The sequence below is a fragment of the Pholis gunnellus genome (genome assembly GCF_910591455.1).
Source record: "Pholis gunnellus genome assembly, chromosome: 20".
In the NCBI taxonomy this organism is placed as follows: Eukaryota; Metazoa; Chordata; class Actinopteri; order Perciformes; family Pholidae; genus Pholis; species Pholis gunnellus.
The window spans coordinates 19,181,769-19,203,893 of record NC_136547.1 but is presented as its reverse complement, the minus strand read 5'-3'; the positions used below and the strand labels follow the sequence as shown (position 1 = coordinate 19,203,893).

Genomic DNA, 22,125 nt, shown 5'->3' with positions numbered 1-22,125 from the left:
TTTCAACCGAGTGATATTCTTTCTCCTAAATGCAGCAAACACCCAGAACAACTTGTTTTCCTTCACAGAAAACTGGACCAGGACGGCTTTGGATTCTTGTTTTTCCGTTTGTTCTACATCTTTATCAAAATTGCATCGGGTCTGAATGCTTTCCATAATAGTTTTTAAATGATATATAGTGTATATATATATATACGTATCTCAGTTGACAATCGGTGCTTTTATCTCGTTAATGCATTTAAACCCCATGTGGGTATTTGACTGACTTAATTCTGCAGAAACAACGTATCACTTTTCAACTAAATGTAACAAAGGTGGCTGATTTAATTGCTCCTCTGTGAGACATGGTACTAAAGGAAAGGAAATAAAATGCCATTTAAAACCTGATTAATTGCGTTATCTGTGCTGTTTACGCCTCGGGTTACACTGGGTTCCGTTCTCAAGCTTGATTTTCACGACGCACCTTACAACCAAACGATATACAACTTTGAAAATGACATCTTCATAGGTTGAGAATGCAGAATATTGTGTCACATTTCAGACACATTCTAACTGCTTTGGCAGGTACGTGCCAAAGCATCTTTCATGAAATGATGTGTTACTCTTTAGACATGAACTCACTGCGATTCAAAAAGACCCACTGATGTACCTCCGGCTTTGATGTAACGCTGTGGGGGTTTTACAGCTGAGCAGCAACGGCACCAAGTTCAAACCTGGTCAGTGGCTAGAAAGCAAAGCTACCGCGGCCTGATTAGAAAATCTCTTGGAAGGAAATAGATGTGGAACAAGTCATGCATTGCTTGTGTTCTTAAGGATTTCTGATAGCTTCTATACAGGAAGTCTCTGTCAGCCTTATCCCAGTTTATATTACAGCATCTGAAAATTAAGTTAATGTAGATTATGCTTCTTAATAGGGCTGTGCAAAAATATCGCAATCGACGATAGTTATCTGTGTGTCCGCGACTAGTATCGATACATTTTATTTTGTCCTTTAAATGCCTCGACTCCCTGTGTGTGTCAAACAACCTCCTCCTCCGCTCCTGTAACGCCAGATGTCCCTTCCTATTACCTTCTAAGCTAAAGCCAGAGACTTCCAGGCCTGTCACACGATCCGGCCAACATCACAACATGGCGTCTCAGAAGCGAGTGGCCGTATACTGTGGAGCTACATATATACATGTACTATGTGATCCTCGATGGATGTAGCAGTGTAGCGCCCAGGATTTACGAAGAGGTGAAGAAATGTGTCAAAACACCACATTAGTTTTTTATGGATATCTGGACAAACCTTTAGGACAAATCCATTCAAAAGTGACCAAAGTGTTGGACCGATTATGGTGGATAAACATATGGCCCCCCCTCTCCTGAACGAGCGTTAATTCGTACCACAGTTTGATTGACGGGAAAAACATCATCAGGCAGAATATTTTCGTCCCACCATCCCAGAAATAAGCCCCATTTTTTGTACGTTGCCATAAAGGACACAGACGTTAGGCGACGACGGCCCGATCTTGCCGGCAGCCGTATGCAGATGACTGTGCACAGGCAGCTGTGGCCTCTGGTCACGGCGCACTACGCTCTACTGCTGCCAACGCCACGCACCTCATATTCTGTCTCCTCCTATCGCATTTTTCAAATCTGCCCTCCTCCCTCCCATACGCTTTTCTTTTTTACCTTCACGGTTCACATGTGTACTGCTTGGGGGAGGTTTTTTTTTTGCAGCTGGGAATATCCAATTAATTGGACAGGGGGACCGGCTTCTATATTAACACCGCCTCACGCAGAATCACACCCACCACAGCTGCCTCTATAGCTGGTGACATGTTTGAGCAAATGATTGTGAATGGTGATGCTCATACGCAGGTTGAATCACTGGAAACAGATTCTACATTATTGTTCTCGTTGCAAGCATTTAAAAAAAAAAGCGAGAAGTCAAAAGCAGGAGCTGTGTGAGGACAATGAGCGGACTGCAGGTGTTAGAGACCGGTCCAAATGGAACTAATAAATCATATTAGGTGTTTTGCAGAGATTTTTCTCTTCACCAGCTTGCCCAGGCTTCTCTGCAGCTGGAGGTTGGTCCCAAAAACTTCAAGAGGCCCTGCTGTCCGAACACCAATGCACTTTTTCAAAGTCCTATCAAGCAGGCACTTCCAGAATATAGGAACAGGGGGAGTAAAAGGTTTCTTTTGAGCTCCTCAGCCTGGCAGACTGAATCAGGGAGGGCGCCAGCCAGAGGAGAACCGAAGGAGGAGGATCAAAAAGGTAGAGAGGAGGAGAAACGGCCCTGGACAGAAGTCAGGAGCGACAGGTGATGTATGCGTTGATGGAAGAAAGTCAGAAAGAGACTCAGGAAACAGAGGCAGAGCCGGGGCTGTTTGGTGGCGTCTGAGGCAGACACGGACTGCAAGGATGCAAGAGGATGGAAGTAAAATAAAGGTTCATGACCCTTCAGTGACATCAACCAAGCTGTCAAATATACCTATTCAGGACAATAGTTTCAAGTAATTCCAGTCAAAGTTGAACACAATCTCCAAATGAAGACAGAAAGTCCCGACAGGTAACCGTGAAACCTTTTCACTTAGAGCAGTCGGTGTATTTCAGTCGCAAACTAGAGGTCACCAGTTAATAACGCGTCCTGCGCTTCCTCTCCCGGTAGACTTATCGTGTAGGAAGGCAGCTCACGGCTTCAAAACCAAACCGACTCTAAACACAGCAGAAATAAATAGAAGGCACATTTAAGTGCACACTTTGAAGTGAGAAGGTGGATGAAGAAGAGCAGGGGGGGGGGGGGGCAAACGCGGGTCAGGGGATGGACTCAGGCCACGGAACAATTTCATTTTTACAATACGTGTTTGTTATATAAACACACAGACAGGGAGCATCACTACGACCACACAGTGTGAAGCGACTGTCAAAATAAACACAATAAGAAACTTTATGTTACTGCACTGAATGCTAAAAAGCAGTGAAGGAGATTGACAAAGTACCTTGAAGAAAGTACAGTTTTTAGGTCCTAGTTTTCCATGTAAAGGTATTATATGACAGCTAGTTACTTTACTCACGACCCCCTATGTTTATGTTGTGACACTCTAGACACCAACTTCCTGTAAATATTCGTCCAGTTCCCATTGATTTTTATGGGAACTCTGACTTTATTGAACCAAACTGTCAGCACAGTGGTCTGGGTCGTCATGGTCCAATAACGCCGATGTCTTCTTTGTTTGATCCAGTGTCTGGAACAACTGTGTGAACGGCGACGTGACACATTGATAAATGGGGGCAGAATGAACTTGGGTGTACGATTACAACCGCTCTACGTCTCCGGGCCTTTGAGTGGCAGCCATGAGTCATGCCTGGATGCTCCGCTTCCACTCCCATCATCTTGATAAAGTAAATATGGGCAAAACACACAGATTTGACCATTTGACTTTCAGCCTCTTTGATGCTCAAATTCTTCCCATTAAGTCATTTTCTGCTGCACTAACAAAAGGCTGTGGCTCGTTTAACAACCCCCATTAAACTAACATGTGGCGTCCATGTTAACAGATGGTCCGAGCTGTCTGGACCTCTCGGCTCGGCCCGTCCCACAAACGCGGCATTCTCCCACACAATGACTAATACAGACTGCTGATTTCTTTTTTTCTTTAAAGCTGAAATGCAGAGCACAGCGGAAGGTAAATAGATGCTTTTGGTGGCACAGAGAGAGAGAGAGAGAGAGAGAGAGAGAGAGACTAAGGAGGGTAGACAAGTGGAATGACTTATTCAAGGGGGAAGTGGGCAGGGAGAAACATGAAATTAGCACAAATAGATTATCTGTCGACTACGGGCAGGCCTAAGAGCAAGCCAAGCACTGTGGAGGGAGAGGGGGGGGGGGGGGGAGCAGATTGACTTCTTGTTTGTTCCTCCCTGAGGGGACATCCGATAGAGCCATCACTCACCAAATTGCTGATCTGTAGTTGAAACAGCTGCATCCAAAGCACACATGCACTGAACTACACGCCAATTAGAATGCACAATAGTATGACCCGCGCACTGCGGGAGAGAGCGACTGTCTAATCTCTCACATCTGTTTTATTTGCGTGTGCCTCCGGATGGAAGCTCTGCTTTATCGTACCTTTGGATGTTACTGCGCACCGGCTGCAACCCGCTAATGTGACGGAGTCGGAGGGATGCTTACAGGAATAGTTTTGACATTTTGACTTTCTTCACGAGGGTAGGATTAGAGGATCAATACCAATTCTCGTGCCTGTACGCTATGAATGAAGCTCCAGCCAGCAGATGGTTAGCTGAGACAACACTTGACACATTACATCGCAGATGTGCGATTCTCTCACAGAGTGCTGCAGGAATGAGTCCTAAAACACAATGAGTTGGCATTTTTGCACTTCCAGTTCCTCTCTTCTTGAAGTCATTGGGGTTTTAGTTAAATGCCTGAAATACGATCTGTGGTTAACACAAGCTTAAGAGATTTATTCTACGATATAAAATATCTCACTAAAAAACCCCTCTCGAGAATTTTTAAGCTTTTACATATCTTAAAAAGCTAACAAGTGGCTAAATGAGACTACAAAGCGTAATCACGCCGACCAGACGTGTGCTCTCGTTCATGCTTCTACTTCTGCCGAATGCGTTCACGCTTCTATGAATGGATGTCATATCATTTTTAGAACATATTGGAATAGGTTTGCCAGATATCATTTGATACATTTTGAGAATTTATCTCAAATCAAGCATTGTTTCCTTGATGTAACATCCAAATGGTTTCACAGAGAATGTCCATGTTTTGCTTATTAAAAGTAAAAACGTATCGAAATTGATGTAGCAGAACCAAAGATATGTTCTTTATTATTTGTGCAATGTCTTGAGTCTCTATTAAACCTACATCAGCTGGGCACAAATCTGCTGTTTCCTCTTGGCAGGTGATGCAGCGTCGGGGTAAAGTGTGTGGTGGACCGCTGCCAATGATTTAATAAAACAAAAAAAAGAAGAAGGAAGAAGAAGAAAACGTGTTACTACTCCCCGGTGAGTTCCCTTTTGAAACGCTTTAGCGTGCTTCCAACCCGCAGCAAGAGACTAAATATATAAGGCAGCGAGTAGAGTCCACGCCTCCATTTGTTTAACATCCAAAATGATCTTTCCAAGAGTTTCAAATTGCAAAAGTTATACTGCATGTGAGCTCAACCATAGCAGACCCGGGGAGAATTACAACCAACATTGTGAGATGTTGGGGTACATGGTCAGTGTGGAGGATTCACAGACACTGAGCAGCATGAGGCTGAATCCACACCAGGAAAAAGCTTTGGTGCATCCTGTGACCAATTCGCCCTTTCAAGTGAATCTCCGTACCATCCTGCAGTCAACACTGTGAACCCTTGAAGAGATATTATATTATTCTTTTCATTCACTGACGGAGAGGAACAGGTTCGGAACTAATAGCACAAGTGTGTTGCCAGATTGGGGGGTTATGTATTTGGCCTATAAACAGGTTTGTTATTGTAGGTATTGGCACTTAAAAACATGACCGTGGCACGATGTAAAAGCAGTGCCACCTCCAGCTCTTGCTCTTTGGTTTGTGGCGGCGCAGTGTGTTTTTCGTGGGTATGTAGTTGGCGTTTATCCCTCGGGTGGTTCTACATGAAGAGAACGGGGCTGGGTCTCCGTATATAATTCAAGGTAGGAACCAAGAGCCCCTTCAGAGACACGTCTGCACAGGAGAAACCGAGCGAGACAAGGAGCAGCGGGGCCGAGGCCGAGAGAGAGAAGCTGAAAGCCAGAGAGAGATCCTTTAGTAGCCTGAATCTTCTCCAGCTTTAATTACACTGTATTGATCACATCGAGTGAACAGGGGGAGACAGTTGACCAAATTGCATGCTGTAGTTACTGTAAAGCATGTAGAGAGAGAGAGGCACGGCTATTATGCCAGAGTCATACAGCAGATAATTAGAAAATCCTCCCCAACACTTACTCTCTCCACACACCCATTTAGCCCCGCTGATACAATAAAGCAGAGAGGGTGTCAAATTCATCTCAGTCACCGGGCAGTATGCATTGTTCGCTCCATGCTTGGTTTGATTTGAAATTCTTTACATCGATTTTTTTTTCTCCCCTCCCCAGCGCCTTAAGTCCGGTCCTCTCTTGCAATCAACCAGAATAGAATGGCCACGCATGACACCTCTGGCTTCCCTGTAGCAACTTCAGCCACATGTACCAGAAGCAAAGTCTACTTCTGCAAAGTTGTGCTTCTTCCTTCTTCCTTCTTCCTTCTTCTATAATTTCTAGGTTGACCTACTTTGGCAAGGAGCTTAAGTTCCTTTCTTTGTTTCTCACACTGTTGTGGCAAGGGCAGGAAATCTTGCGGGGCTCTCCTACTGTATCCCCCCCCCCCCCCATCCCGCTCACTCCTGATCCGGGGGGGATGGCAGCCGAGTCCAGCACAGTGAAATATGCCAGACTCAACCTCACTGCCCCCGCAAAATCGCTCCCGCCGAGGCTCACACAACTGTATTCCGGGGGTTAAGGAGCTTACGTCTCGTATACGACGCACGGAGAAAGGGGCTGAGCAGTGATTCGCCATGGGGGGGGGGTTGGGGGGGGGAGTGAAGCCTCTCTGTGTAGAGTGTATCTCATTATGGCTGAACTGTGTGTTACCTTTGGTAAACAGTGGGGAACATTTCTCAGGCGAGCGTCGCTCGGAATAAAAAAAGCAGCGGGCTGGTAAACGACAGCGGCCCGATGGTGGCGCGCAGCCATCGCTCAAAATCTGCAGCCCCACAGGGATGCATGAGCTTGGCCGTGATTAGTCAAATAGAATAAATAATCCGCGCCTGTGACAGCCCCCTCTCGTTTTCCGAGTGTTGAATGGACGCCGCCGTCCCGACTCTTTGGTGTTAGTGAATTCCCTCCAGTTATTTCTTTGCTGAATGACCTTCTCAATCATGAGAAAAGTCAAAAAAATTCAATTTTTTGAGCGAGGCATTCATTATCATAGTCATTGTGCTCGAGGGTACCTGCCCATTTAAAGAGCAGTAGAGACATGTGTCCTGCAGTGAGGCTGTACTCCATTTTAAAAGGCATATTGAAGGAAATCAACAAATTAAGAGATTCATTAAATAGCTTGAAGGCATTTGATGCAGTATTATTACAGTAGGACTATAACCAGTGGCGCATGAGAATGACAACAATTGAAGTTGTTTAATTGTTGCCTGATGCTAATTCTTGCACTCAGCTGAATAAACTTTGTGTTTTTTTTAACAAAACCACAGTGGTTAGTTAGAGCAAATGATTTTGGGACTGAGCATGTCATCTCCCCAACTTTGAATCGTCGTGACGTTCCGCTGCTCCTCTCCTCTCCTCACTGTGAGCCTCTCATGTGTGAAAAACAAAACAAGAGTAATTAAATCTTCATTCCTTCACCCCTACAGCCATATTCACATCTGTTAAATTGAAAAACCACACAGTGTAAAACAGACCCACTTAAGTCTATGCCCCAGCGACTCTTGTAGCGGCGTCACGGAACGGGGGAGGCTTTTGTCGACCTTTCCTCCAACAGTATAACGGCGCATTGCTTTCCTGTTATATGACCCTCTGTGGCTTCCGTAAATCACACACTAATTACAACGTGCAGTGACCTGACGGCTGAAACGCTACCCTCCAATGTCTTCCACGGCCTAATAGACAGCCGACTGACATCGCCGTCCAAAATAGAGTGTTTCAGCAAAGCCGTAAGCAGCTTGGTAAATTAAGATGCACTGACAACCGGTGAACTCCGCACATCGTTATGGATCCGCTGCCTAATTGGAAAGAACGGTAACGGTAAACGCATTATTCTTCACTATTGGGTAGCTGTGCTGTTACTGCAATAAAACAACAGACAACCACTGAGGAAGTCCTAGCAGGATTAACCCGACAGGACACCCCAGAGCTAAAAGGTTGGGTTGAACCCCTAATGGTCCCACTTTAGCCGATTGGAGCAAATTCCCTTACAAATTTGGAATTCATTTAAACCAATTGACATGCACACCTGGGAGTTTTGGGGTGCCTAGGTGTCTGGGGAGCTGGGGTTGGCTGCTTTTCCCGCCTACATGGCATGATTACAAAAAAACAATTCAGGTCTTACCTGCCCTGGACTTTGATGTCAGAAACGGCATAGAAGTATCTGGACAGGTTGTTCTCGTCCACCATCGTAGCTCCCGTAGCGGGCCGGAGCAGACGGATCCTCAGGTCTGTGATGGTAAAGAAGTCCCGCAGGTTCTTGGTCGTGTCCAGCTGGCCGTAAAGCGAAGCCATGTTGTGGAGCCGGGGCCCGGCGAACAGCGCAAAGCGGTCCTTGATCTCAAAGCGCACCGTTTTATCGTACTTCCACACGTAACCTCGCGAGTAGTCCTCGGTGCAGATGATGTCCAGCAGGGTGTGCTGAGTCAGGTCCTGCACAGTCTTGGGCTCCATGGTGAAGGCGTCCAGGCAGTCAGTGGCATAGAACTGGTAGGGCTGCCAGGTCCGTCCATAATCCAGCGACTTTTCCAGCACCATCTGCTCGGGCCGGCCTGACTCAAAGGTGAGGACGATGTCGTCGGTCAGCTCGATGGTCTTGTTCCAAGAAAGCGTGATGTTGACCAGGAGGGCCTTCGGGTACTTCTTCCAAGACGTGGACTGCCAGAAGGTCGTGGGGTTGCGGCCCTCGGTGTCAAACATCAGCTCTGGAGGGTGGGCGAGTTCCTCCGTGGTGGCGTCACATTCATTATTGCACATGTAGGGGTTCTCCTGCACAGAGAGAGAGACACAATACAAAGAATTGAAAGGTTGTTAGTCTTGGGGAGAAATAAAAAATGAGGTTTATTATGAAGAGGTAAGAATGGCGCACCACCATGTCATTAGGAGAGTCATTTAGGGATTTGTGAAGTCTGAAGCTAAATCGCACTGAGGGCATCGTGTGCATACACATGCTCTGCTGGAGCGCAGTGTGCTGTCATGTATTAATATTCAAAGCCATGTAGCTTCATGGTTGCACATCCATCTTTAAAGAGTACGCAGCACCTCTGTGAACACCCGTCACTACGGCGCGTTTTGCTTCCTCTCTGTTGCATTGTTACATCACGTCACTACAAATGTCACGTCCCTCCCGGAACTGAAACTAAGACGTGTGTTCTTCTTCGAACATGTTGGAATCACAGGAGTAGCGTGCTGCATGTGTCAAGTGGCACAGAGGAACACACATTCATTTAGTGTGATTTGATCAAATGAACAGCAGAGCTCATTGACTCTTCATGTATCTTCAAGTATCTCTTGTAGCCCCCCCCCCCCCCCCCCAACCTGACTCATTACCGGTGAGCACATTCACTCTTCACAGGTTGTGCACCTGACTTCACCTTTTGGACCATTTAATCATTTCAGCAATAACTTTATTCATAGAGGCAAAACAGACGTCTTCGTCTTTATCCCTCGCCTCCGAATTTGACTTGTGTTTTTTTTTTCAGAGTTTCTTCGCAAGCTTGAAACTCATCACGTCTCGCGCTTGAAAGAGGTCTTTCTAAAAACATTTGTCCGATTTACCACAAGTCATTACCAGCCGATGTTCTCTCCTCGCTCCCTCGGGGCTCCATCTAGCTGTCAGGGGGAGGAGGCACTCCTCCAAGAGGACCTTTCAAGTGCTACAAGCTCCAATTTATCAGGACAAGATAATCCACTACTTGATTAGGTGGGAGATGTCACCCTGTGCGTGAGCCCGTGTGTGTGCGGTGTGTGTGTGTGTGGAGGTGAGTGTGGCAATGTAGCGAGGAAACCGAGAGAGGAGCAGGATGTAAGATCGACAGAGAGAGAAACAGCTTCATTCGGCTAATAGGCTTTGCAAGTTTTTTCCTCGTCTTCCAAGGCAAGGTGACAATGAAACAGGGCCCTGTCAGGCCTTGTGACTGTCGGAGGGCCCCATTAATATCCTGTCTGGACTGTCCCCTACGGGGCTTCTCCCAGCACTGGACAGCGGTGGCTGGGAGGGGGACCGAAAGAGGACGACGGCAGACGGGCAGTGGAAAATTCCACCCAGGTTTTTAGTGTACCATCTCACGGTGTGAGGTTAGGTGTGCCATTAACTGCGGCATCTGGTCCAAAGACAGATGTGCGATAACTCATATGCGACAGTTATGCCTGCTGAGGGGGAGTGCGCGGTGTCTAAGAAACTCACTTGGCATGCAGGAGGGCCGACTGTGTCGCCGCGGCTTGTCGTAAATGCGCATTCATCGAGGGAGACCTAAAACTGTTACTCAATGGCGGAGGAGTGCTCTGCTCGGAGCACACAGGTGTAGACCGGAGGAGAGAGCATGTTCTTTTAATTGCCCCCATGAATTGTTGTTAATTATTCTGTGTTTGTTCTGTGTCATACTGACTGAACAAGACGTACTCTTGCTCACACACATTTTGTGTGATTAGCACTTCCCCTTTCTAAGGATGTCCTTGTATTCCTAAATCCTATTAAATGCTGTTAAGAGACTTCTATATTTTAATTAAATCTCTGCCTTGAAATCAAGTTTTCAGTTACATAATATTCCATTTTTATACTAAGCAGTTATCTCCTGACACTCATACGGGCAGACTTCTCTACTGTGAGTTTGCAGTGGAGTATTCGGATCCTTTACTTCAGTAAAAGTAGGAGTACTTCAAAGTAGAAATACTCCACTACAAAAAAAAGTCATATATTCAAAATCATCCTGAGTCACTTATGAGACCTCCAGGGGTTTAACTGTTCACCAGGACCTCGTGACATCACTGTTGGGAGTGGTTACGGATTCAACTGACCCAATCACACGTTCTTTCCAGCGCAGCTTATAGGTAGGAGATGCATTGACGCCACCATCAACCGACAATACGCCAAAGGTTCTGCCGCAAAAAGCTCCAGCTGCAGCCTGTATACCTTTGGCTAGAAGAGTAAATCAGGCAGATCTAATGATCAGCTGTTACTGTAAAACACACACACACGCTTCCATCCTCACACCAAATCTCTGTAATCGGACAAAGACGTATCCCTATCGATCCCCGCGGCCGGGCAGCAGGAAATCTGCTGCGTGTAGCACCCGGCATCCTGGGCCAGTCGTCCAGCGCTCCCCCCGAACACACAGGTTAAAAACCCTTCATTACTGTCTCCTCCGCTTCTCAACTAACGACAAAATACTGCCTTTATGAAGATCAATAACCTCGGCGGTCCGAAGAGAAACGAGATAAAATGCTGAGTGCGGCCTCGTGAAAATCAATGGCAGACTTCTGTGTTTTACTGTCGGGCACCACCGAGGGCTCTGTTAGCCGATTAATGGCCGGGCACATATTAAAATAATTGACAGCGACCGGCACGGCAACGCAGCATTTCTGTAATTACGAAGGATGTTTCTATTAATCCCAGTGTGATGATAAGTGGCCAGGATGGAGGACAGCCATCGCAGACTAGCCAAGCCAGCGCTGAGGTTGCTGGAGCGGATAGGTCACGCTAAATTGGTGCTAATAGAGATGCCGTCGATCCACCCAAAACACAGCGGCTTAATCCGATTATTAGCAGAGATAGAGTGAGAGGGCAAGTGTGTGTGTGTGTGTGTGTGTGTGTGTTCATGTATACCAACGTGGTTGTTGGTGGATTTCTAAATTCCTTGGATGTTGTCCCCATTATTGTCAAACTGCTAATTTGACCAGTGTAATAAAAATGAAGCAATGCAGCAACATAGAGGATAATAAATGATACTGATTGCTTTCAGCTGCACTCTACAGACCGGCACTATGCGTCACGTTTAGGCCACAGGGAGATGCTTTTTGCCTTGTTTTGCCAACCAAGGCTTTTAGACGTGTTGCAGATGGAACAATGTGCCTTCATATCAACTCGTGTGAAGCAATTTAACCCTCAAACATTTGGACATTTTCCAGTTTTTGATCATGTCTCTGTAACTGCTCCAGTTTAATGAACAATGGTTAATCATCTGAACAATTATACATTTAAAGATAAAAAAAAACAGGCTCCTCTGCTGGACCATCTTCCATCAGAATGATATAAGAGAAGCCACCTTAACTGTACCCACTGAGAAATTATTCTTACTTTTATGCAAATTCTCACATTTCTATGATTTATTGCTGAACTTGAATATGTGAATAACTGCCGTACCTTGCTGGCAAACACACCGCGCTGCATTGATTCCCCCCCCCCCCCCCCCCCGCTCACATGTTTTCTCATATAGATGGCAAGAGGTGATTCAACCTTTACCTAAACTAAAGAAATTAAAAAAAGAACAATCTTTTATGTAAAAAGCTTCACAAACGTTACTGAGATTCTGACCGTGTCTAGCTTTAAATGAAGATGTGACCGTGGTGTCTGGCAGTCCGTCTCCGCTGATGGAGGATGGGACTTGGGGGGGGGTATAAATTTATTATCTGCCTACAAGCCATCGCGATAGATGGTCTCCCACCAATCAAACAACCCGACAGATGTCTTGGACTTGTAACCCAGATAGCAAATTGAATCCACCCTCCGTCTTTTCCTCTTTACGCCTCTCCCTCTTCTCCCTCTTCTCCCTCTTCTCCTTTTTCTCCTTTCTTGCACACATGCATTTCCAATCCAATCTTGTTTCAAGAAAGATATGACACAGAGGGATTGGCATTGAGAAGTGCAGGCTGGAGGAGGTTCTTTTAGTTTTTATTTTGGTTGACACTAGGGACACTAAGCACCGGACCAAGCACTGGTTATAGGTGAGATGATGAAGGTTGTAGGTGTGTCAGTGTCAGGCGATGAACTACTGAATGTTTGCTTTAGAACTAGACATTTAAATCAGCCTGGACATTGGACTTCCAGCTTGAGTACAAACACAACTGAAATAGTGCATCAGAGCCTTTTGGTTGATTTTTTTTCCACAAATAGCCACTACACAGGCAATATTAGTTCAAATAAAAAGCTTTCATTTTGTTTAGCTACTGTATTTATCAACCGTTTCTGGTGCCTCGTCGGTGGAAAATGATGGCGAAGGACCGTTCTGATCAAAAGAGCATCAAGATTTAGACAGTCGACGCATCGGAAGTCAGAAACTTTCTTACTATGAAATCGGTGAATGTAAAACAAGAGTCAAACTGACTGAAAATAAATCAAAAGTATAAACTATTTTTTTGAACAGTGTTACTAAAATGCATGTCTGCCGTGAAAATCTCACTTTACGAGTTAACGAGCTTCCGTGTGAGGGTGTTTCACAATACGGCTGTTTGAAATACGATGTTTACTCCCGTATTGTACACAATTTATGATGCCGGCATAGACGGTGTCATTCGCTGTCAATATGAAGTCAATTGTCAATCATGTCATGTTAGGAGAATGTGTTTTTCTATGGCAGCTCCGCCGCTAATAATCTTCCTTCTGCTTTAAGATATTTAAAGTAATGAGTTTTTATGTTTTGTTTATTCAGATGCCTTTTGGACCCACACACTGCTGGCAAACACACCGTCCATCCAAGCAACCAACCAACCAACACACCCATGCAATGCTGCCGTTGCTGTTATTGTAGCACAGGAGAGAGAGACATAGACAGATGGAGAGTGATTGGAGGAGTTTATCTCTAAACACATATCAATACCAGAGCCCAGGAGCTCCTAATGAGAGCAACAGATTGCTTCCCCACCACATGCTCCAGCCTCTGCAGGTTTGGGAAGAAACACTCTCCACGCGACAGTTTTATTAGATATGAATTCCAAAGCGCACTCCCACTCTTATCCTTCGCTTCGTCTTCAATGGCTGTCTTTAGTCTGCTTGGAGAGTGTTTTTATTTGCCAGAGGTTAAAAAGATGCTCAGATTAAAGATCGTGTGCTGCAGTCTTTCTTTTAATGGTAGAGTCTCACAAATGGACGCTTGGTGGCAGAGAACAGAGCCAGAGTGCATGAAGAGTCTTCCTGTTTATCGAATACTCTAAGCTTTCAGTTCCAGTGAGAGATGGACTCGTACATTTTCTGTTTGACTTATTCCTCAGAGAAACACGCAGCAGCACTGGGATAAGATAATGCATTGTACACAAATATTGCATGGTACCAAAATAACAGTGTACTGTAATTAAACTGCCATCCATCCATCCCTCCATCTTCTATTCTGTCCAAGGTCATGGAGGACTGGAGCCTATCCCAGCATGCATTGGACACTTTAACAGCCTCTTGTAAGTCTACCCGTGACATATGTACCATCATATCAAAATATCAATCCACCAATATCAATATCAACTGCTGTTTTACAGAAATTAACTATAAATTATATTGTTGTTACATATACTCCCATTACAGCCGTGCACCACGTATGTGTGAGCACGTCATTGCATCAAGAGTATAGAATTTCTCCCACCTATTCCCCAGACATGCATAATATCTTTTCATACATCTATCCATTTCTCTTCAATGTCTTTACCTCTCTTTCCACAGCAAGGTGTGTGTGTGTGTGTATGTGTGTGTAGGTGTGTGTGTGTGTGTGTGTGTGTGTGTGTGTGTGTGTGTGTGTGTGTGTGTGTGTGTGTGTGTGTGTGTGTGTGTGTGTGTGTGTGTGTGTGTGTGTGTGAGAGACGGTGGGGTTAAAGCTATCCCTGCTGCATTAATGAGACCTTGTGTTCCACAATAGATTTCTTCACCCCGACCCAGGGGCTTGATTGAAGCGGTGCTCTCTCAATTTCAAAACCTCTCTCTCTCTCTCCAGTCATGCCAACACCTCGACTGGAGTCTCCCTCCCTCCCTCCCTCTCCCTCCCTCTCTCACACATGGTGATGGGTGGTGCAGACAGAAAGAGGGGCTTAACCTGGACGTGGAATGAATATTGGATGCCAGTGTGACAGATTACAGTGGTAATAGACACCCGGGCCAAATCCTCACAAGGATTACAATCATATTTTCAAATGGCTCAGGGTCGGCCGGAGGTCAACCGTCCTGGAGCACGGTCAGCAAGGCCACGGGGGACCTGGAATCACACACACACACACACACGCACGCACACGCACACACACACACACATAGCAGGTTCAGCCTGTCTCACAACGGGCACGCTTTAAGCACAGATTTCAATACAGCTATTTTTACAGTAAGCTTTCGGTCAAAACAGTCAAAGCACCGCAACATGAATTAATGATGATAATGAGCTAAAGGAACGGGTGCACGATTACACCTCGACTTCGGCTTAACAGCCTTTGAACACACACTCTCTTACACACATGTTTACAATAGGGTGCAACATTGATAATAGATCTTCATGTTTTACATGATCTGCTTATCTTTCTCATTACATATCACTGTCAATGGAATAATTGGGCTGTTGGTTAGACAAAGAAAAGTAAATGATTTGTGAAATAATTAATGAGGAATTTAGAAACCTATGAAGTCTCACCATGACATCTGTTGCACACACCTACACACACACCTACACACACACACACACACACACACACACACACACACACACACACACACACACACAAAGAGTATTGGTGCTCCACAGACCCTCAGCAGCTTGAAATGGACCACAGGCCGACAGCTCAAAGGGAGATATATTTCAAAACACATGAAATATGCTGTTTTGTGGCACCGGCGGGGTAAAATCCAATAGTGATGTAAGGCAACACGCTGCACCGTTCAACCCCCGTGAGCACCACAGTGCGGGCCGCCCGGTCCACTGCGGGGAGGTTATGAGGCGGGACGATGTGTAAATGTCCTCGCGTTGCGTTCATCGCGATCAGTGGTGGCGATTGAGAAGATTCATGAGCCTTAAAACAACGGTGGGGAAAGCCTTTAGCAAGCAGCCTCTGCACATTGAGAGGATATAAAAACAATTTCATATTCCATTATCTTTTATATAGTGGTGCAAGCCCCAACGGGAGCCACTGCGATACGGTTTGGAGGACAGACCATCCCCCTGCTTAAGAGGTGGTAAATTTGTGAGAGCGAGGCAAGTGCATCGAGAGCTACAGCCAAGAGTTGTTTGATAGCTGGAAGGGTAGCTTTGACACGGGCAGTTAAGTTGACCGGTTAATGTAGAGTACAGGACATTCACACAGTGCTTTAGCACTAAGTTAAGGACATATAGTCGTCAAGCGTAACGTGGACAATTCACCGCATCCTTATCTAAGCAAGATTACCGTTTCCTTTAGTGTAAAATAAGTGCCGTTGTGTGTGGAAAGACATCAGGGGCTCAATGTAAAAGAAGCAGAACAACTTTGAACAATGTACAGCAGCTCACATTCAAATTCTAGATATTTATTTAACTTCAAATAAACTATAACATAGTAACTACTACTGGCACTACTATCACGTGGAGTATCAGAGGCCATTTCAACTGTTTAGACATTTCTTTGTAGCTTCTGTATTTACCTTGAATCCATTACTTTGATCTATTTTCAGCATGTATGCATGAGCTAAACGTGTAGCCTTCTGTACTCTCTTGCTAACTACTTTTCACGCTCTCCCACAAAATCACAACATGTGGTATCCAGTTGTTACAGCTGCACAGCGATGCATGTGAATACATTATGAAACAAAGCAAACAAAATGTAAAGGAATATTTGAAGTTAGTCAAAGCTATGCTATCATTTTTCCATCCCCGCGCAACTTCTAAAGCACTCCCGTGAGTAGCACCCTGGTTTGGAACCACTGATTGAGACAATGTTTCCTTATACACACGATCCATAGCTATGTGCATCAAAATAGAAAGAGAAGAACTCTACCACTTCAAATCAAAGCCGGATCCCTTATTCAGATCTACAAAAGAAAAACTGAACATTATTAATTTACAAGTAACTTAAACTTAAAGATGAAAAGGTACGTTTTGGTTAAGAGCTGTCTGGAACTGGTCCTTTGGATTCAGCATTATAATTGTGACTCACACAATGAAAACTGCTCAGCCTCCAGGCATATAGCACCTTATATCCTTTGTGGTGTAGGATCAAATATATACATTGCTGCCACATCAGGAATGGATCACTGTTATTTTCCACCATTTTCAAGTGTCATTCATCGTTTATTAAGATGACATTTCCACAGTGAGCCAATGCACCAGGGTATAATCGATCTGCTGGCTGCTGCACTGCTGCATCTCTCAATCAAACTGTCCGGTCCGATAACACCAAGGATTTTTCACTGCACATTAAGACTTGCAGCAAGCCTGCAGCCGTGATCACCCCACATCTTTTAGCTGTGAACTCCCTCGGGGGGTTGAAATCAGGTGGCAGAGAGGCTATATCACACTCTCACTACACCCCCCCCCCCATCCTGTCATTCGCGGCTATTTTTAATGGTATAATAACGCCACACATCCTGTATAGAAGCCCTCCAGAGAGACATGGATCACTGTCACCTTGACCAAGCTAAGAGGCCGGGCCCGGCGCAGGGGGAGCCGCCCCGGCTCCTTCCCCATGGAATAAAAGCAACAATACGGCCCACCTTACAAATTAGTGCCGGATCGCTCGCTGTCCTGATGTCAGTGGGGAAAGAGGTACCACACAAAGGAATATTGTGTGGAATGTAATTGGTATGGCAAAGTGTGGGAGTAGCCACGCCTTAGAAACTGCAACATGTGGTAAAAAAATACCCAAAACGACGATGTTAGTTGTGCAAATATCCTTTGATTCTGTAAATAACTTCAATACATTGAACTGGCTTTTCCGCACCTCCTAGTGGTGACAGGTTACTTCTTTCTCTTCCACAGACTTTGACTTTGTGTTCAAAATGTCCCACTAACATACTACTCATATTAAGTACGACACAGAAATCAGTATGTAGTGCGTTCACGCTGCTCACATTGATTGTGAGACTTTGAGCCGAGCTACGAGCTGATAATATCAGCTTAATTATATACTTTATCACTTTATTAAGTATGCAGTGCGTAATTAACAACATTCAGCCACATGTAGATGTCTGTTTACGACATGTGTTCCTGTGAAGACCTGTGGTAACTTGGTTTTTAGGATCAGGTTTATTTTCATCACACCTATTTTTTACATTTGAGCGTATTAGCATGTGTGAGAGTTTTCAAAATGGGCTCATCTGTGTAATGTTATTTCTTGAATTCATTTACATTCATTGGGATGAACTTTATTTGTATCTCTTTTCTCTGTGAAGTTAGAGAGAGAACGGTGTGAATTTGACAAAATCACCACACCGCCAACTGTTTTATGTCAGTCAGTAAGCATTTTAAGTTTGGGAAATGATTGAACTACTAATGTAGTTTGTCTACCAAAAATGAATAATCATGAATAATAATTAATCATGTTTCATCAGCTGGTTTACGGCCAACTTCCTGCAAAGCTAACACCGTTCCCATCAGCCTCAGCTGCTCAACCTGATCTCATGAGAAGGCGTATAAATAGCACGACATCTTTGTGCGTCATTATCACACATTTCAGGTTTCGTTTAATGCCACGTCGTCACCGTCAAAGCGTCCCTGTTGTGCTTGGTGTTACAGTTTCCTGGTTAGAAGTCCTGTGTTTGTTTTGACTCCACTAGACGCTGTGTTTTTACCAGAAACACCCTGTTCACACTCTCAGTTACATTCACACGCGTGTATATAAGCAGGTCTGGAGCTGAGAACGAACCGTGCATTTATTTGTTTCCCTTGCAAAATATTGGATTTCTTAGCGATTGGCTGCTCCCACCTTCAGGCCGATAGAGAGACACAGTAGTGGCATTTTTGAAGGATGCCACAGATTTTAGGATACTGTTTGAAAGAATTGAGGTGCAAAAAAGAAAGATTCATCAGGCCTACTGCCATTGAGGAATAAGCCAGGAAGCGTAGTGTCCATCGCACAATATTTGACCAGAAAGCTCTTACAGTCATATCAGGGCCCTCACATTTCACTCCTAGTGATGCCTTTTTTCAAATCAAGCACCCATCATCTCACTTCACCCCTCATTAGTGGCTCTACAGACGGCCGTGAGAACACGGAGAATCTATTCCCGTTAATCAGCGCTTCTGTGACTCGGTCAGCGGCGGCCAGAGCAGGGGGGTAAATTTAGCACCTTATAATTATCTCAAATGGGTCTGGGGGATGGGGGGGGGATGGGGGGGGGGGGGGGGGGCTGAGGGTGTGGAAGATGTCAAAAAATCCAATAAGTCGTCATCCTTCCGTTTTCCGTATTCACAGGATTTCTATTTTCTTTACTCCAGTCTTTAGGGTCTTCTCCTCTCTATTTTTTATTTTTTATTTTTTTTAAGTCGCAGCTTTTAAGAGATGATTAAAATCAATAGTGTGGTAAAGCTCAGCATTCCCAGTGTGGATATTTAACTGTTCAGAGCGTAGTTGGGATTCAGCTCCAGGCCTCTCTGTCAGATCACTGAAGGTCTATTTAGTCATTCTACAGGGAGACTTTCTTCCTCTTCTATTCTTCTTTTCTCTGTCTCCTTCCCTCCCCTCCATTTCTTCTTACCCACGGAATCTGAGGAAATGATTGGCAGATGACTCCTGGGAAAAAGAGCTCGGGCCTTTTCCTCTCTCAGAGCTCTCAGGATCATGACACTCAAACACACTGACAGGCAAAGTGGGCACACACAGACACGCACAAATTCATTTCAAAGGCAAGTCACACAGATCCCTGAAGGAAAATAAGGACAAACACACACACACACACACACACACACACACACACACACACACACACACACACACACACACACACACCGACTTGGCACTATTCCTATGATCCTTGACAGCTTAGTATATGTAAAAAAAATGAGTGAAACTCCTAAACTTGGCCAGATTTTTGGGATATATTTGCAGATTTGAAATTAAAGAAAGCTTAATAACTCAATATTAGCAGCAGCTGACACCACAGGAAACAATGGTGTTCCCCTCGCAGTCATCACATCTAACTGTTGCCAAGGTATTCAAGCTACAACGGTTAATACAAAAGTTATTAACCTTCAGAGTCAGAGGAAGTCGTCAATACCACCAGCACCAATGCTCCGAAGCAGGAGACACTCTACGCATTGATTCTCTGAAGACCTGTCGGGCCATGAAATACAAACTAAAAAGGAAGACTCCTAATAGCGCACAGCCAGCAACAACGAACCACAAGTGGATCCACTTGATTCCACGACAATAACTCCGAGCATCCGCCGCCGTCGTAATCAAAAATCCTCAAAAAGGGAGTCAAGGGTGCTCCGCCGGCTGATTGTCTCTGAGCGCTTGATGAGCCGCCGTTATAAAAGATGAGAGGAGAGCGAGGGGCGGGTAAAATAAATAAAATACAGAAAAGGAAATCAAAAACTTCAACAGGGCCAGAGGGAAATACTAAACTAATCAACTCCACTCCGCTGAAATGATAGATGAATTAATTAAAGCAAGAGATTCTAACTAATGGGACCACACAGAGCAGCGTGGAAGGCCGGTACTAACTGTTGTGTACATTTCCGGCTCCAAACTCAGCAGAACCACTTCGGTCTCAGGCTGCAAACCCCCCTTTGTTAGATGCAGTGGTTGGTCTTGTGATCACTGCACACAGGCTTTGCTCATTAAGGAGACGGTGGAGGGAGGAGAACCTCTATGTTAACGCTCATAGGATGATACATCTGTAAAACCACGGCGAAGTAAGATTTCACGTGAAAAATGCCAATATTTCAAGATTTTGCCAATGAAAAGCGAGGGCTCACTCGGGAAGTTATACTTGAGCAGATAGCTGCAGCAGCAGCAGCAGCGGTGGAAGGTGCTGATGTGTTTCTGTGATGCAAGGGGTTCGGTGGTCAAGCTGTCTGCTGTGTGGGGAGGAGGAGGAGGAGGAGGAGGAGGAGGAGGAGGAGGAGGAGGAGGAGGAGAAAGACGAAGCATCATGATTGTATTTTCTGGTAGATTTGATGTTCTACTTATTTCGTGGACATCTAAATCTATGTATATTAGGCATGTAAAGCTGCCATGTTTCACAGAGAAACACAGATTAGTATTCAGATGTATATGCCAGCGGTGGATGAAGCATACTTCAGGAGTTGCCAGAGAAAATCTTCACCGCTCATTTTCTGTGTTTATTTTTATTTGCTGACATAGCATTTAAAAAGGCATGTAACTCAATGAATCAAATGATGAAGCATAAAGAAAAGCTTTGTGTCAGGGGTGCAGGAGGAGGTCCATGAAATGAAGTCTGAAAAACTCACCCGGGCAATTTTTGCATTTCATTTCAGGGACAATCAGAAAATCTGTTTACGTCAACGATCAACACGTGCACAGTGCCAGTGCTCCAATACGGGATCATTAGGTAAAAATAGGACCTGTGCCACATCAGAACTCTGAATGTGCTGCTTTACTTTGTCATGTGCGGTGCAGGATAAACAAGACTGAAGGATGAACCTTGTTAAATGTCTGAATATTGATCATAAAACCGCGTGTGTTTTTGGCTCCTTACTTTACACGTTGACAAATCCGCATCATGAGAAGTCGCGCTGCCTTGCAGTGTACAGACAACAAACACCTGGATTACTTGTGATACGTCTAAGGCTGATAAAAGCGTGTCTGTCCTCCCCCTTCCACCACTGTGAAGCCTGAAGTCGACTTTTTGTAGCTGTGTGTCTGATGTCTGTGTGTTTTGACTCGAGTGAGTTATGACTGACACAATTTGCCTGGAATGTCAGACTGCTGCTCCTAAATCAGGTGACGAGGATGCAGTTCCTTTTGATTTCGGGCACATTACGTTATTCGTTATCATGTCGAGGTACTGTATCATTTTAACATGGCTGGGAAAGAAAGTACCTAATGAAGTAAAAGTTGAGAAGTGTTAGTACTAAAAACTCCACCGCTGTAGTTTAGATGTGTTCATCTGCATTTCATTGTTCCTCTACGAGCAGCTTCTCTGCTAATGAGCGGCTGCTCTGCTGATGGGTAGCTCTGCAGAGGAGAGCTGATTGGTGGGTTTCAGGCACGTCTAATGTCTCGACAGACACGAGAACAAACTCAGAGCGGCTCATTCAAGTGTGTTCTTTTTTGTATAGTTGGCGACTCTGGGGAAACGGCGTGACCAACATCATTTGGCTTTTTACTATTCCACAGCTAAGAGAAGTAAGAAACAGAAGCATTAAGAATCGGCGCATTTCATGGATATCCTCCTTTTAAAGATATATGTCCTGGAAATGTTCTTCTGCTTTTTCATACTGCACATTACAGTGTACAGTA

At 44.9% G+C, this 22,125-nt stretch overlaps 1 protein-coding gene across 1 annotated transcript in view; it reads right to left on the bottom strand.

Annotated features, from left to right (window-relative positions):
* The window catches only part of ntng1a (netrin g1a), a gene marked incomplete at both ends in the record, with an annotated part of 80,659 nt that overhangs the window by 37,830 nt on the left and 20,704 nt on the right, over window positions 1-22,125 (bottom strand). Inside the window, one exon of the mRNA XM_079181766.1 lies at window positions 8,117-8,760. Coding sequence (XP_079037892.1) covers window positions 8,117-8,760 — 644 coding nt within the window. The remainder of the gene's footprint in view (window positions 1-8,116; window positions 8,761-22,125) is intronic.